This window comes from Chinchilla lanigera, unplaced genomic scaffold (assembly GCF_000276665.1).
Source record: "Chinchilla lanigera isolate Chin_1 unplaced genomic scaffold, ChiLan1.0 scaffold00070, whole genome shotgun sequence".
Classification (NCBI taxonomy): domain Eukaryota; kingdom Metazoa; phylum Chordata; class Mammalia; order Rodentia; family Chinchillidae; genus Chinchilla; species Chinchilla lanigera.
In genome coordinates, this window is record NW_004955471.1 from 8,538,400 (window position 1) to 8,552,737 (window position 14,338).

Sequence of the window (14,338 nt, forward strand, 5' to 3'; positions counted from 1 at the left end):
GTTCTATGCTTATCACTCATCCCCAGTGTATTTCCCCCAAATTCAGAGGAGTCTCCTTTCTTAAAGATGCTGCACAGGACTGGTTAGAGGGACACCAGCATCCTTGAAATGCTCCACGGTGGTTGTCATCTGCAGGCTGAGGGTGGACCATGGCGCCATTGGTCTTAGGACCACCAATGCTCTGAGAGCCAATACTTCATATCAGTTTGTGAGTACTATAAAAATCACTTACTCCCACCCAGCAGAAATAGCAGTGCATCTATCTTCATTCAAGCTCTTCTGTCATTCACCATCATCTACTCAGAAGATATGGGTCTTCTTGGTGTATAATGGAACACTCCACTGATCCACAACTTGGATGACATCATGATAATTGGATTTTATGACCAGAAAGTAGCAAAATAACTCATATGTCTTAATTAGACATATGTTAGGCCAGGGATTACAGTACTGCAGCCCTGTGGCCAAATCCAACCCATGCCCTGTTGGTATAAACTTTACCAAAACACAGTCACCTATGGAGATTTAAAGTTGCGAGGCAGCACAGGGAGTGTTACTTTTAGATTAACTCTAGGAAGATCATTTTTCATGTGATTCATCAGCTGCACAATGACCACACCCTCAGCCATTTCTAAGGCAAAAAGACAACCATGTCTTGTTGACAGTTTGAAGAAATAAGTGAATAAATTCTGCAGAAGAAAGGTAACCCCAGGCAGCTTATGTCTCATTTACTTCAGTTTCCTATATGAGACAGTAAAAAATATTCGTTGAATTCCTATGTCATATCTTGCTCTACCCTAAGCACTTGGGATGAAAGTAAATGGAATGTTATGAATCCAGGAAAATAAAACATTCTAAATAAAACATCCCAGGAGTATTTCATAGTTTACAGGGGAGGCAGATGAGTAAGCAATTACATGATTATAGTACAATGTTTTCAATGCAATACTAATAGTAAATTCTAAAGTATTAGTTTTAACAGTTATACTCTGAATAAGGTTATTAGTTCTTATTCGTTTTTGTCCTTTTTTTTCACCTTTCTGTAACCACATTTATAACAGGACTTTATACAGAGAAAATCTGTAGAGGACCAAGCAGAAACCAATAAAAGATCTGCAGAACAGTAGTAAGGGAGTAGCAGAAGTACCACAGCCTAACGAGGTGGTGGCTTCCATTAGCATGTCATTGTGACTTCCTGGAACAATATTTCCTTGGATTGAGGAATTTAAACTATGAAGTGCGCAGGGATCTACCCCATTCCGGAATTCCCTGTTTGGACTTTGGAAATAACCACGTTGCTAGATTTGGGGCACAAAGTCAGCAAGATTAATTTGGGCTTGAACCCTATGGATCTCCTTCTGCACTCCTGGGTCAGGTCAGGTCTGACACTGCGCAAATGCTGTGGTGACACAACTGGAGAGCAGGTCCGTGAGCAACTGCTAATCACGTGCAGATGAACAGGTGACAGATATTTTGCCTCAGTGGATGACACAAGGGAAATGCCACTCTATAAAGAAACTGGCTTACAAAAGGTTGAATATACAAATAAAGTGGCTACAAGAGCGAGAAATTAATATTGCAAAATGTGATAGGCTGAGATATTTTAGCATTCCTATCCTTCGGTATATGCATAACCGAGTCTGCTCCTAAAGGGTGTGCAGAATGGTCTCTAACATTTCCCAGAGGGCTGACAAGCCATACACTGGGTGGAATCATTCCTAAGGCTAAGGTGAGGAACCCTTATTTATTTTCATTAATTCCAAGATAGTTTTCATGTTTTAACTTCTCTGAAATTAGATGATTTTTAAAATTAATGGTACCTCAGATTCAATGAAATACGGTTTCTCCTTGGCCCCAAGTGTTGCTCTGTAGGGTGCAGCAGTATTCCCAGTGGTGTGTAAGACATACTAGCAAACAAGATACAGAGTTTATTCCAGACAACCCCGGGTACAGAACCCACTTTCATGAAATAAAGAGCAACATCTCACTAACAAACTCCGTATCTCCATGTGGCAACGTACTGTTAAATTACTTGTATTCATTACTCTGGAGCAAATGTATCGACCAGTGAGTTATCTGCCCAGGAGCTGGGGAGGGAAGCCCTGAGGTAGATTTTTGCCTGCTAACAATGGCTCTCTTGTTGGTGGCACCAAATGCTGTAGCAGTTTTAATACCATAGTTAAAATCTGGTTGTTGTTTTTTTTTTCTCCTTTCAGTATGAGAAAAAACTCTGTTAGAATAGTGTGAGTCATACACCATAAATATTCAGCGTTCAAATCCCTGTGGGTTTTGAATGCCAAACAACATTGTATGCTTACATTTTTAAAAACTATATTGTAGAATACTAGAAAACATATGTTATGTTATCTGTTATTAAGCAAAGCTATAGTATTTTAAAAATACGTACTATAAAGTAAACCATTCATAAATTCCAGTGCAATGCCAGTTATGTTAAAATCTTGACTACGTCATTCAATTCTCATGCATAAAGCTATTTCATTATTTTAACCCACTAAGCCAAAAAAAGACCCCAAAAAAGAAAAACTGAGAGAAAATATATTAAAAAAAAACCACATGCATGCATGAAAATATTCATAAGCATTTACACAATCACCTGCTTAACAGATTTGGCCTCATTAAAAACACCAAGACTTCCAGTAAATCAAAACCATCTCCAAAACATGCAAAGCTACAGATTCATGAAGATGTTAAATTCAGACATCCATTACTACGAACCGGCAAAAAGAAGAATTCTGCATCTAAGTTTGCAGTCAGCAACCACGATGTCTAGAATATAAGTTTTCAATTCAATTAAAATTGCACACAATTCATCCTCAAAGAAAGTACCATTAATACTAGGCAATTTGACAGTGAAAATCAGATCCAAAACTTCATGAGAAATTCCTTTGTCTTCAAGCATTAAAGGAAGATAAATTCATAATTAAAAAACATAATTTGTTTTGTAATAAATAAGGCCGTAGGACAGAAGCATTCTTTGATTAATAGATTGCACAGTACTAGCAACAGGCCCAGTGTAAGTCACTTTGGGGTGTCCCATGTTGCTCTGCTCACCAGAGAGAACACTCTAAGTGAACTTTATTGAACCAGAATTATTATCAGACACAAAGCTTACGTATGTTATCCATAGCTTTCCACACTCTGAACTGAGTATTGCCAGAAATGTGCTGAATAAATTCTCTCAGCACAGACTCCTACAAACTGCCGGCGTGCCCCACTCTCTCTCTGAGCATAGCAAGAAATCTCCTTGCCCACACTGCCCCACTCTGGTCAGAAGAGAAATTAGATTAGCTCTTGAAAAGAGTGTTCCCAGCAACTCCTACAAATTCTCGTGAACTGGGTTTCATTGGAAGATGATGGTCCTCAAAGAGACAAAGCAGTTAAATGGCATATAATTTAGTTTAGAATTTCCAGAAAGCCTATCTTTTACTCTTTTGATTAACAATTTAAGGGCTTACTGCTGTTGTTAATACTATCATTTACATAAAAAAGTCTATGACAATTCACGTAAGAATAGAACAAAATCTTACACTGATTTATTGATGTATAAACCTGCTTGCTATATACAATTGCAAATCTTAAAAGACTGGCTTGTTAAACAGTTCACACTAGTTCCAGTGAGACAATTCCAAAAAGGCTCTTATTAGGAAGCACTACACTGTAATTTCTATAATTATTTTAAAATAAAAACAGTTACGGAATTTTAAATATGAGAAGAGCTATAGCAATTGAAAAGCAAAGCTAAGAAATTTATAAATTCCTGGCTTGGCAACAATTCATTTTGGAGTGGTTTGTCTGTATTCAATGGTTGATATTAATAATAATAGTGACGATAATATTGGAAATTAACGTTTATTGTCTACTTATCGCGCCAGACACTGACATAAACTCTTCACATGTAATAGTTCATCTTTATGATGGAACTACAAAAGGAGGCACTGTCATTATCCCCATTTTACTGATAAGCACAGGAGTAGAATGGTAGTAACTTGGTCAGGATTACACAGTGTAAGTAATCTGACTCCAGGGCCATGGGCCTTCTGCTATGCTATCCCTTGGCAAAAGAAAGCACTGTTTATTACACTCTGAAGTAAATGTGATTCTTTGTTTATAATTCTGTTAATTATCATGGTCAAATCATTAAATTGCATTTTAATTAAACATATACCTTTCTAATATAAACATTAAAATCAATATGAGCAAATGCTATCAAAAGCATACATTATCTTTAGATATGTATGTTCTTATGTGTATGTGAATAAAAGTATTAGAAGTGTGAGATACCTAGTAACTTCACTGTTTCTGAATCAAAACTACACGGCCTGCCAAAAGAATGTATACACACTTCAGGAAAAGAAAAAACTTGTATAAGTATTTTAATACTAAATTTACTGAGCCACCATGAGATGAATAGAAGTCATGTTTGAGCTCTACAACTAGAAGAGGTGCTCAAAATGGTGGCTATGAGCTTCCATACTTTTATTAGGATGGTGAACTACTGCTTGGGTGACCTTGGGCACTGAGATTGCTGCACACGCATTTCCAATTTCTTCTCTAAGGGCTGGCAATGTAGTGGGCTTTTGGCCATATACGACATCAGGATCTCTCATAGATAAGTCTATAGTTGTTAAATCAGGAGAATGTGCACTTTATACAAGTTTTTCTTATCCTGAAGTGTGTACACATTTTTTGGAGGACTCTGTAGTTTCGATATTTTAAATTATGTCAATCATAATTTTGAGTGTGTTTTTAGCATTAATTACCAAAGTCTCCATATTTTTAAATTACCTGAATCTCTGTCCATAGCCTCAACCCTTGTGACAAACTCCCCTGGACTTCGGTTTTCTTTCACTGAGGCTTCATACAGCTGCTGCTTAAACACTGGTGCCTCATCGCTGACATCAAGGACAGTAATTGTCATTGTCTGGGAGGAGGAACGTGCCGGGACATCACCATCCAGGGCCACGAGGGTCAGAATGTGCTGGGTTTTTACTTCGTAATCCAAAGGCTGAGCTGTAGTGAGTAAGCCTGTTTTGAAAGAGAAGACAAGCAACATGATATGAATATACCTTAGGTTAGTCACATGTGTGCGCGTTCTGCCTATGTCTGGCTCATCTAACTTGATTTAAAATTGAACTTTTCATGGAAGAATGAATCATATTAAACCAACTTTAAATTTATACATGATCTAGAATAAAAAGTTAATACTATAAGGGTGAATGATTATTCAAAAGATAATCTATCTCATACCACTGTCTATGAGAGGACTGTTATTTATCTATCCAATATTTACCTCACTTTAAAAGATACCTGATACTAACAATCTATATATTTTCATGACATATGGCTCTTCCTACTTAAAAGTAGCTAAGTTACAAAAATGTGAGTATGATTACATGGTTTAAATCATTTTATCTTTGTTAAAGAGTTATGGTCGCTTTGTATTTGCCCTGAGTTGTCTTTTTGATTATCAAATGAAAGCAAAGATGTTATAACTCAGTCAATAGGCTTCACGAATAAAACACACCTCTGTATTATCAGCAAGGGAGCACAAACCCATAAAAGTAGTGTTCTACACAGGTAGTCATTATGTAATTCAAATGGTCATATTTTTCTTTTATGATTGCTGACTGTTCCTCTCACCCTCTAATAAATGTTCTTCAAATACTTAAAAAGGTTTAATGAATTAGATTTTAGAAAATGGTTTTTTTTTCAGCCATTACTCATCACTTTGTACTTCCTAGCCTATCAGCTGTTTAAAACTTTACAATTTCTATTTTATGAGAAACTTGAGCCTTGAGAGGAAAAATAAATCCCATCTCCTGTGAATGCACTCGATAATTATCATTTTATGTCTCTGAAAAATATCTCAGTTGAAACAGCCTCTACATTTGCCCAAGATGTATGATATCCTGATTCCTGAGACAGGATTCCCATTTTATTCATCCCCTTTAACAATCTGTAATAGACCTGCCTTAGCAGTCTTGGAAAACATTTAAAGTATCATTGAAACAGGTCCTTGGAGAGATGCAGTTCTTACAGAAACCAGCAGTCTGTGTCTGGACTATCTCTCTGTCAGCTGGGAATTTAGGTGGTGTTCATACACGCTTCAGAATGGAACCATGTGTACAGGATTTAATAAATATTTTGATGAAATTTTCCAGCAGAACAGGGCCAGACTATAATGAAGACTTCCAAGTCCTGCACACTCAGTTTCATTCCAAATAATGTTCTTATTAACAGTTTGGCCAAATGGTTATACATCTGAGAATTTTTTTCCTAAGGCTCACATTGAAATGACTTTATTGCTTAAAGAATGAGTTAGTAGTTCACTGATTTTTTCAGTGCCCCCTGAAAAGAAAGTAATGGGAATTCCATTTCCAAATTCACAAGACTGGTACACTGTACATATTCTTTTTCATCAGACTCATAAAGTATTATTCTAGATGTTATCTGGCAGCATGGTGACAGCAAGAGAATTGAATGACAGGGAGGAACACTCAAGAGTACTTGATAATGAATAAATGTTTCTGCAAATATTAAATCTTACTGATTTCCTTAGTGGTTGTTCCTCAAAAAACTAAACCTAGAAATCCCATTGATCTAGCCATACCTCTTCTCGCCATCTTTCTAAGAGCTACAGTCATCATATTACGGGGGTTCATGTACACTCACTCATGTTTATAGCAGCACAACTCACAATAGCTAAATTATGGAAGCAGCTGAGATCCCACCATCAGACGAGCAGATACAGAAAATGTGTGTGTACACATGGAGTACTACTCAGCCATAAGGAAGGGTAATGTTGAGTCATTTGTAGGAAAATGAATGGACTTCGAGGCCATAATGTTAAGTGGAATAAATCAGACGTAGGAGGATAAATAGCACATGGTTTCTCTAATATAAGAAACCCAAATTACAAATAATTTCAAGAGCAAAGTAAAAGAGACAGCAGGAAACAGGGAAGTGGGGTCATAGAGATGGGAAGGAGACTGGGGCGGAGAGAGAAGGACGGAGGAAGGGGTGTAAAGCTGGTCGAGATGCAGTATGTGTGTGCAGCAGCTCCTCAAGGCGGAGGTAATTACTAAGTATTGCCAACATGCACTAAAAAAAGCATTTTGAAGAAAAATGAAATGTTAATGATTGACGTGGAAAGCAAGGACCTTAATGTCCACACCAAGTCAATGATTAAAACGGTAGTTCTGGTTACTTGCAAATATTTGCATAATCTAAAGGAAAATTTCCATATCCAAGACTCTAAATGATGCCGTTGGTCAGGTATGCTGCTATCTTGGCTTAGTTTTGGTGCCATCTCTGCCCAAAAGGCCCATAGAGGGGCAGCAAAGACATTTTCTCTTGTACATTCAACCTGGGAGAGAGGAGATGGCCGCAAAACAACAGTGTTAACAAACAGGTCAATTAAAGTTGGTTCTGCAAATACAATCTCTGTAGCATTATACATGTAAGTAAAAGAAGTCAAAATTTTTAAAATTATCAAAGCATTTATATCTTGGGAACATTTTAATAGGGGGAAATTAAAAGCCTGGATGTAAGCAAGTGATAAGAGACTTCAATTAAAAGCGACAGAAAAAGAACAAAAAGGCACCCAAATAAAAAAGCAAAAAGTAAAATTATCCCTGGCCATGGACTACATTATCTTTAAATAGAAAACTCTCAGGACTTACAAGTTAATAATACAAGTTCAGCATCAAAAATCAATTGTGTTTCTACATACTCACAAGGAGTTGTCTGAAAAAGAAATTATAAAAAATCTCATTCACAGTGATGCCAAAAGGAATAAAATACTTAGGAAAAATATCTAAGCTGGCAAGCCAAAAATTATAAAACACGATGAAAGGAATTAAAGAACACACACCAGATGGAAAGCTAGTCTGTGTTCATGGGGTGAAAAACTAATACTGTTAAAATGGTAAAATTATTCAAAATGACCTATAGATTCAGTGTAATGCCAATGAAGGTTCCAGTGGCATTTTTGGGAAGAAATAGAAATAAATGGTAAAATTCACATAGAATCTCAAAGAACTCTATGAATATCCAAATAGACAAAATAATCTTGGGAAAGAATAACACAGCTGGAGAACTACACTTTCTAACTTCAAAACATATCATAAAGGTGTAGTAATAAAAGGAATATTTACTGGCCTAAAGACAGTCATACAGAGAATGGAAAGAGCAGGGATCCCAGAAAGAGCACTCTTGCTTTGAAAAAGAGTTCCATGGATACACAATGGTGAAAGGACAGACATTTCAACAAACTGTGTGGGATAAAGGAATATCCATGCGCAAAACAATGAAGTTGAACCTGTGTCCTGTACTGTTCATTAAAAAAAACAACCCTCAGAATGGGTTAAGGGTTAAGTTAGGATTGTAAAGAATAAAACTCCTGGAAAAAAACATTGAGGAAAAGCTTATGATGTTGGTTTTAACAATGATTTCAGAAATATGACAACAAAAACAAAGTAAGTGAGAATTCACCCAACTATGGAGCAATGACAAAGGGAAACGATGGATTGGGAAAAAATATTTTCAAGCTGTGTATCTGATAAGGGGTTATTATCCAGAATACATGAAGAACTCTTGCAACTAAACAAGAAAACAACCAAGCAAATTTAAAAAATGAACAGAGAACCTGAGTAGGCACTTCTTCAAAGAAGAATAAAAATGGTCGACAAGGACTTAAAAAACTGTTTTGAGTCAGTAATTGTCAGAGAAATGCAAATCAAAACCACAGTGAGCTATTATTACCTTGCAACAGTCAGGATAGCTGTTGTTAAAAAACAGATGACATGCGTTATCAAGGATATGGAAAAACTGAAATCCTTGCACGTTGTGGGTGGTAAAGCAAAATGTTTCAGCTAAACAAATATGGAGCCTCTGCAAAAATATTCTTTAAATCAAATAAAACTAACATACAACCTGCAACCCCACTTCTGGATATTTATCCAAAACTGTTGACATCACAATCTCCAAGAGGTAGTAGCAGCCCCATTTTTACTGCAGAACAATGCGCAGAACAATGAAGTTGAACCTGTTCACAGCAGCCAAGATGCAGAAGCAATGCAAATGTTTATCAACATATGAATGGATAAAGAAAATGTGGCATACACATGTGCGATGGGATACTAGCCAGCCTTTAAAGGGATAGAAATTCTGAAATATGCAGCAACGCCACCAACAGCCAAACACTGATGATTCTATTTCTATGAGATGTTTAAAACATTGAATTCACAGAATCAAAGAGCGGATAGTGACCAGGGGCTGTATGGGAGGATGATAAGATACAAGTTTCAGTGTAGCAGGCTGAGGAAATTCTAGAGATCTGTTGTACTTGTTAGAAGGGCAAGTCTCTTCTTAAATTTTCTTACCACAGTAAAATAAAGCCAAAATGGTTTACCAGGACTCCAGGCACTGTACCTGAGGACTCGTCAAGTGTGAAGGTCACGTTTTCATTTCCGGAGCGGATGCTGTAGGTTATTTTTCCATTCCTTCCTTCATCTGGATCTCGAGCTCTTATGTGATGCACCGAGGAGCCCACGGTGGCGTCTTCTCTGACATAGGCAGTGGGCAAGGATATGAAAGTGGGGCTGTGGTCGTTTACATCCAAAATCACCACTTTGGCTATGAGCGACCTTGAGCGCCGGTCTGTCACGTTCACAGCCTGGTCAGACGCAGTGACTGTCAAGATGACGGCTGGGACACTCTCCCTGTCCAAGGAAGCCGCAGTGACTAAGGTGCCAAATGAGGGGTGGATGAGAAATGGGTTCATTCCAGGCTGCGGGGACTCGATGAAGTACTGTATCCTACTGTTCAGAAAGCTACCGTCACCATCTTTGGCATGGAACGTGTACACCAGGGTCCCTATGGGAACGTTCTCTTCTACGCTGATCACAATGAACTCATCCTGGAAAGTTGGAGAATGATCATTTTGATCTTCCACATCAATACTAAGGAAGACTGTGCTATTCAGGGACGGACTTTTGCTATGGTCTTTGGTAATCACCCTGAAAAGATAATGCGAGGTTGTTTCATAATCAAGTTCCCTAGCAAGAAACAAGTCTCCTGTGGAACTGTCGACTTCAAAGTGACCACTCTTGTCGTCTGTAACAATACTGAAGTGCAACTTTGCACTATGGTATTGCTGGAGGTGATCGGGTGACTTTATCAAGCTCATTATCTTTGCAGGCTTCGTGTTCTCTGGTATAACTAAATGTCTGATATTCTGAGAAATAATAACGCGTCCTTTGGACATTGGTATCACCTGAAATCAGAACAAATAGAAGCTGTTCATATTGAATAGTTAAATAGCTAAATTGCTATTATCAGTTAATAGCAAATATTAATGCATGGTAGGATGTCATTATAATTCCTATTTGTGTGATATAAACACGCTAATTGGTCAGAAAATATGTCTTTATATGATGTAATTCCAGTCTGCTTAGAAGATTGAAATTATGTAATTCTGAGGAAATAAGAAATGCTAGAATTCTGCTTGCTGTAATGATGATAGTTTGGAGAGGCCATGCAATGATTAAGTTGAAATGTAGCCTTGTGATTCTTGAATTGGAACATAGGAGAGCTATTCTCCAAATTACTCTGAATCCTAAGGGCCAATCTGTCCATATGACATCTTTATTAATTTAAATATCTACCCATTGTGACATCTTTATACATTTAAATACCATGACTTTTTGGAAACAATACTATATATTTTCTCCCAACACACATTTCTTTAATCTACAAAGAAGATAATTTGAAAACAGAATTCTTAGGGAAATATATTTTTGAGTTTACATATATATAAAATGTATATTTTATAATAAATGTTGATTGTATGTATATATATTTATATATATGTATCTGATTATACTGTACATCAACAAAGAAATCCAGTTTTGCACAGCCATCTTAATTTTGCTGGTTGGAACAATTTCTACTTACTATGGACACTTTACACAATTTGTTTGCTTGCTATGATTTCAATGCAACCTTAAAATATGGATCTTAAGCAAATGATCAAAGTTTTACAAGTTGCATTAAACTATGTGATTTATTATATGGCTATTTATTAACCACTCAGTTTCTCCTGAAAATTTGCCAGGTTTTTGCAATTAGGAACAACTGAAAGAAGTTAATGCTTATATTGTTTGATCAATTTTACATGTCTGTATCTGGTAATCTGAGCAACTACTTTGAAGATAACAATACGCAATATAACAACCATTATTAATTTCCCATCATCTTGTTTTGAAATCCTGTATCATTTTTATTGCTTTCTTTTTAAAATAAAAAAGACATCATTTATTCACAATAAACAAAGCAACATAAATGTCCATGTAGCAATAGCTTGTCAAGAACTATATAAAAATTATTTGGACCTAAATATTTTCCTTGCGAGAATATAAATATGTATGTGCAGTATGATCTGAAAATAATACACATTAAATGTACCTTCATTCTGTCCATTTATATAAAAATCAAGTGAAACCTTCAGTGCATCTTAACCTTCGGCACATCTTCCCCATTTTAAGGTTGCAATATTACCTGAATGTTTTTTTTTTTTTTTTCAGTACCAGGAATTGAACTCACGACCTTGCATTTGCCAGGCAGGCGCTGTGTAGCTGAGCTAAATCCCCAGCCCCTTACCTGAATGTTAATAACCGCCTGGCCTTGCAGTGGAGGCTCGCCCTGGTCACTGGCGATGACCGTCAGCCTGTAGGAAGGTCTGTAGTCATAGGAAAGTATCGTGGTTGTTCTTATTTCACCACTGTTGGCATCAATCTTAAAATGATCGGAATAATCGTCTACACAAACACAAAAACAATTAGAAAACTAAGGTTAATTGACAAGATAGAAAACTGAGAATCAATGAATCCAGTAGGTTTGTGATCATTTGGGAATATTTATTTCCCTTAGTTCTGCAAGCGTCATGAACCTGTTCATGGAGATAGACATATTTAGCCCAATAAATACTTCTATAATGCACATATGTCTCAAAATATCACATGGTATCCCATTATATGTACAATTGTTATGTTTTTATATATCAGTTCTCAATAAATTTAAACTAAAAGATGCCACTAAAATATCAACAAGAAACATAGCAGGTTTTAAAGTGATATAATGAACATCCTGTGTTCATTGCCTAGCTTCAATAATTAGCAACTCTTATTTCATCTATTTCCAATTTATATACTTCCTTTCCCTCCTTTTCTTTTGATGTAAGTCTCAGAAATCATATAATTTCTTCTGTGTACAAGTCAACATACGTCTCTAAAAGACAAGGAACATTTTAACATTATCACAATATAATAAACTTTAAAATATGATTCCAAACACCATCAAAAATACTCCTTAGGTTTTAAAAGTTTCAATCATCTCATAAATACCTGTTTGCTTGTTCAAATTAGCATCAAAACAAAATCCACATATTACATATTTTATATGGACTCCCACTGTCCATCTTTTTAACTTTGCCCTGAAACTGATATGAAAACTGGATCATGTTTTTGAAGTTTCCCATGGCCTACATTTGGCTGTTGCACATAACGTGTAGCTTATTATGTTCCTCTGTCCCGTGCTGTCCTTAAATTGGGAAGGAGATCTAGAGAACTGATCTGATTCAGGTTGACTTTCTGGAAAACTGCTTCATAAATGCTACATTGCTCTTTGGAAGCACCGGTCTGGTTACCTTCAGGTTTCCATGTTGGTCCTGCTGATTCATAGCCTTCACTCATGGATGCATTAAATATTGCAAAATATGTAACACCCTGTTTTCTGCATTATTCTCTCTTCTTTATTTCCTAGCTGGAATACTTCAATAAAGACAAATTTCCTTTTATCTACTTTTTGGTAACCCAGAGGCTCAGCTCACTATAGGAAATGCTATATTTTATTTAATCATTTGTGGAATAATGAGTTGATTCTGTAACATCCTCTGAAGCTCCAACTGCGATCAGTAAAGTTTTGCTCTTTTTTGTTTTAAGAATCACTAAGCTGCATTTAAACAGATGTGCTTCCTCATGTCGCCAGGGCTGTCTTTACTGAAGCTGTGATTCCCAGGTCTTCTGGGCAGGGTCTTGCTCACAATTAGTAACCTTCTTGTATCTGCTGTCACAGAACTGTGCACTCTTTTTGTAGATTTCCTGTCCAAAACTTAAAACCAGCCATTTCTCCAGGATTTCTGGTTCCTTTTTATGGAAATTTGGGGAGACCATAGTTCAGACATCTGGGGTACTCACTCTTTCTGATTTTGTCATTTCCAGTGGACAAAGAATAGTTATACACTAAAATATATCATAAGTTCATATTGATGCCTATAATTCAAATTGATGCCATAGAGTTTTTAGTTAACTAGCAGGTTGCATTCCTTTAACAAAATCTGAGTACTTCATATCATAGAGAAAAGACAATCCACCTCACACAAAGTCTAGGTAGAAAAGTCTTTCATTCTTTGGTTCAACAGTTGCTGAGTCACTAACTGAACAGTACTTCAGCAGTTATAGGGCACGTAAACACAAAAAGGAGTACCTGCTTTTACAAAGCTCACAGAACGAGCAGGAAAGTATGTAGCATTTATTAGCTGTGATTCCTCACCTTTAACCCACTCCTTTTAGTCTCACAGGAATAACGAAGACTTCTCATGAATACGATATGTATTTTTGTTCCTGTTATACTAAGTTTTTATCATGTTACGGTATAGGATTACAATTGGTAGTTTCCTCAATTTTGTAATGCAAGTAAAACTACCACTGTATTTTTATACTGCTATGCCCCCAGGCATCATTTAAAAACCAATTAAAGAATAGTAAGTTAAACATTCAGAATACACGATGAACATCAATGTATCACCTCCTAGATTGATAATTTCTCAATTATTCATTGGCACTTCCAAGAAATGACAAAATATAAATAAAGCAGAGGGCCTGTGCACACCAGCTCTCATCGCCCTCCTCTTTTTCTGTAGGAAGTCACCTTCCTACCCACTGTGTGGAGTTGTTTTTCTAGTCCATGCATTCATAAATATGCTTACCATGGCTTCGTCTATTGTAAGTAATAATATTATAGGAGGATTATGGCTCAAAAGTGTGTGTGTGTGCACGAATATCTCTCTACCCTGATCACCTTTCACAGGTATACCATGTTCCCTTCTGCAGCTGAAAATAAAATGGAAAAAAGTGATACAAAGATCTTACTGACCTCAGTGATTTCACAGATGGAGGAATATTTTTTAACACATGCTTGTATGAAGCCAGTTTCTTCCCAGGACCAGATTCTGATAGGTGTAGTGACTGGAAAGATC

The 14,338-nt window shown here is 36.6% G+C and overlaps 1 protein-coding gene across 1 annotated transcript in view; it reads right to left on the reverse strand.

Moving 5' to 3' along the window:
* Dchs2 (dachsous cadherin-related 2) overlaps positions 1-14,338 on the reverse strand; it is a 221,502-nt gene that overhangs the window by 52,868 nt on the left and 154,296 nt on the right. Inside the window, exons 9-11 of the mRNA XM_005400929.2 lie at positions 11,683-11,840; positions 9,454-10,297; positions 4,807-5,046 (exon numbers count right to left, since the gene is read on the reverse strand). Coding sequence (XP_005400986.2) covers positions 4,807-5,046; positions 9,454-10,297; positions 11,683-11,840 — 1,242 coding nt within the window. The remainder of the gene's footprint in view (positions 1-4,806; positions 5,047-9,453; positions 10,298-11,682; positions 11,841-14,338) is intronic.